Source organism: Mesocricetus auratus, unplaced genomic scaffold (genome assembly GCF_017639785.1).
Source record: "Mesocricetus auratus isolate SY011 unplaced genomic scaffold, BCM_Maur_2.0 Super-Scaffold_100010, whole genome shotgun sequence".
NCBI lineage: Eukaryota > Metazoa > Chordata > Mammalia > Rodentia > Cricetidae > Mesocricetus > Mesocricetus auratus.
The window spans coordinates 48,170,896-48,173,570 of NW_024429194.1; the positions used below are offsets into that span (position 1 = coordinate 48,170,896).

Here is a 2,675-nt window from a genome sequence, read left to right on the forward strand (position 1 = left end):
CAGTCCATTTGTATTTGGCATAATCAGAGAAAATACTCTATTATCTATCCTGTTTTGATGACTCCAATGATATATACCTAAACCACTTGTTATCATAACTTGTATTACCAGCCTAAAAATAATCTTCTAGGCCTTAAAGACAGTTTCTTAAATAAATAACTTTTTGTATTTCTCAACTTTATAAACTTTACATCTCTTATGTAGGTTTCTTTTCTGAATTTGGAAAAAAGGAAAACTGTAAAACTATAACTATCTGTTCTTCAACCCCATCAGATACCCAAGAAGGATATGATATTATCTGAATAAACAGGAAGTGCAGAGCAAGCAACTTCCAAAACTATAGAAATGACAGAAATAGCTGGCTGCCTGGACAGTCACCCAAGTTTCCTTTGTAACGCTGGGGCATCCATCTTCAGCCTGCAGACATAGAATATATGACAGATTTTTCTGTGGAGCAGAATTTTGAAGGATTGTCTTAACTTGTGTTGGAAAAGTTCAGCAGTCACCTTCTTTTGTGTCCTGCTTATCCAATTTGAACAGCATACTGTCAGCAGTTGAGGCAGTTTCTTGCCTAGTGACTAACTCTACCACAATGAAAGCAAATGCCACATGGACATTTTAGATGGCCATGATCCTTTTTGTTTGTTTGTTTTTTGAGACAGGGTTTCCTGTAGACCAGGCTGGTCTTGAACTCACAGAGATTCGCCTGCCTCAGCTTCCCGAGTGCTGCCATTAAAGGTGTTCACCACTAACGCCCGGCTGCCATGATCCTTTTTTGAAGTAAATTGGTGCTGCCAGGAGCAGACATGTCTCACTGTCATAAAAAGCCTTATGTTACTAAAACCTACTGAATGTCATATTCTGTAGGTCTCTGAAGTGTTTGAAGACCATCTGTCTATCTAAATTATATCTCTGTTTGACCTTGAAAACATACTTAACATAGTCATAATTTTGATTGTTTGATAACTAACTACTAACCTATATTTCTTAATTATCCTAAATAGTTGGTAATAATAAGTTTCAAGGACTTGACATTTACATTACATTGTTAAATAAGCTGCATAGGTACATTACCTTAAACAAGAATAGAATCATGTATGTATGTATACATATATAAAATAAAAGTAACCTTAAATTTGTATCAATATACAAAAATCTACACCAATGTAAAATATTTAAGACTAGTAGTTGCTTTTTTAGTTTAAAAGTAGATTCAATAATCTACCCTTTATCCTATCATTCTTATATCCCCCATTTTTCTTTTCATAATGAGATCCCTGAATCTAACCCCCTTTGCTTAATTTCCTCCTTGACCATGACCAATAACAAGTTTCAATTAACCCCCCCAAGTAATGACAAACATCCACCAAATGACCAGAAGCCATCCACCCAGCCCTTGGAAATGTGGGTGTCATGTTCTCTAGACTGCTTCCTGTTGTTTGGGGGTGACAGCATCTTTAGGGGACCCTGAGAAAATTGAGATAATGGTCAAGTCCCGGGAGAGCTAGCTGTATTATTTATTGTCCAGTCTCTGTGTGTTGGGAAAGTGTGGGGCTTATTTGAAATTCTGGCTGGAGTAATCTGTGAGGTTGGACCCTCTCAGCTAGCAGCTTTGAAGTTGTTCTAGATGCAGATTTTTGAGGAAATACAACAGAGGCATTTTGAGAGGCTGGGTCACCTGGGCTACTTGTTTTCATTGATATCTGGTCTTTTTGTTCTGAAAACACACAAACTTTTTTTTTTTTAGAGAGTGAAGCATGTCAATTTATTGGCATAGTCAAATTATCAGCACCACAGGTGGTCTTAAGCCCAGGAGGCGAGGTTGATTTCCATCTGCCATAACGTAATAGGTACTCACATCGTCACCGTGAAGCAGCTCATGCTTCAGTCAGGGTCGACTCCTTCTTCACCTTCACGATCTTCACGCTGCTGCCTGAAGTCTTCTCGGCGTTCGCCTTGAACTCGGTCTTCAGGGCATCCCGCACTGCTTTCCCACAGATCTGGGAGAACCGGATGTAGCTGAGTCGGGCCTGCCGCCAGTATGCCACCATGGTGTCGCGAGAGGGGAGGGTCGGGCAGAACCGCTGGGTCGCTTCGGAGTCGCCTCCAACTTTTTTTTTTTTTTGAGACAGGGTTTCTCTGTATTGTTTTAGAGGCTGTCCTGTAACTTGCTCTGTAGACCAGGCTGGCCTCGAACTCATAGAGATCCGCCTGCCTCTGCCTCCCGAGAGCTGAGATTAAAGTCATGCACCACCAACCCCCAGCACACACAAACTTTTAAAGGTAACATACATACCTGCATTAGCACGGTGTGAAATATGTGGTATATGCAAATCAGCTGAAGATGATTCTCTGTTCTCTTTGAGCAGGTAAAAGGCATCTGACAACTTTAAAAGTCTGTATGGACTGCATAAACCAAACTGTAATAAGGACTCTGTAGCCAACAAGATTTATGATGTGTCATCCAGTCTCAGAACTGCTCTCATATAGAGGGATCAGCTTATATGTTACATGCTTATAGTTTTTCTTGGTTTCTTCCTTCATGTCTGTAGCCAAGACATGATCTCTACAAATCAAATCTGATCTTTATCTTGAAGGAATCCATAGTTTTTTGTTTCTTGTGGAAACAAAAGCATAACCTTTCCTCCAATGAAACACATTTTCTGACTTCCATT

At 39.9% G+C, this 2,675-nt stretch overlaps 1 protein-coding gene across 1 annotated transcript; it reads right to left on the minus strand.

The window, feature by feature from the left end:
• Positions 1 to 1,877: 1,877 nt before the first annotated feature.
• Positions 1,878 to 2,101, minus strand: LOC101844019 (ATP synthase subunit epsilon, mitochondrial-like). Its single transcript, XM_005070657.2, has one exon. It carries the CDS (start codon positions 2,049 to 2,051, stop codon positions 1,878 to 1,880), a length of 174 nt encoding a protein of 57 aa, XP_005070714.1. The 5' UTR covers positions 2,052 to 2,101.
• Between the last annotated feature and the right edge of the window lie 574 nt (positions 2,102 to 2,675).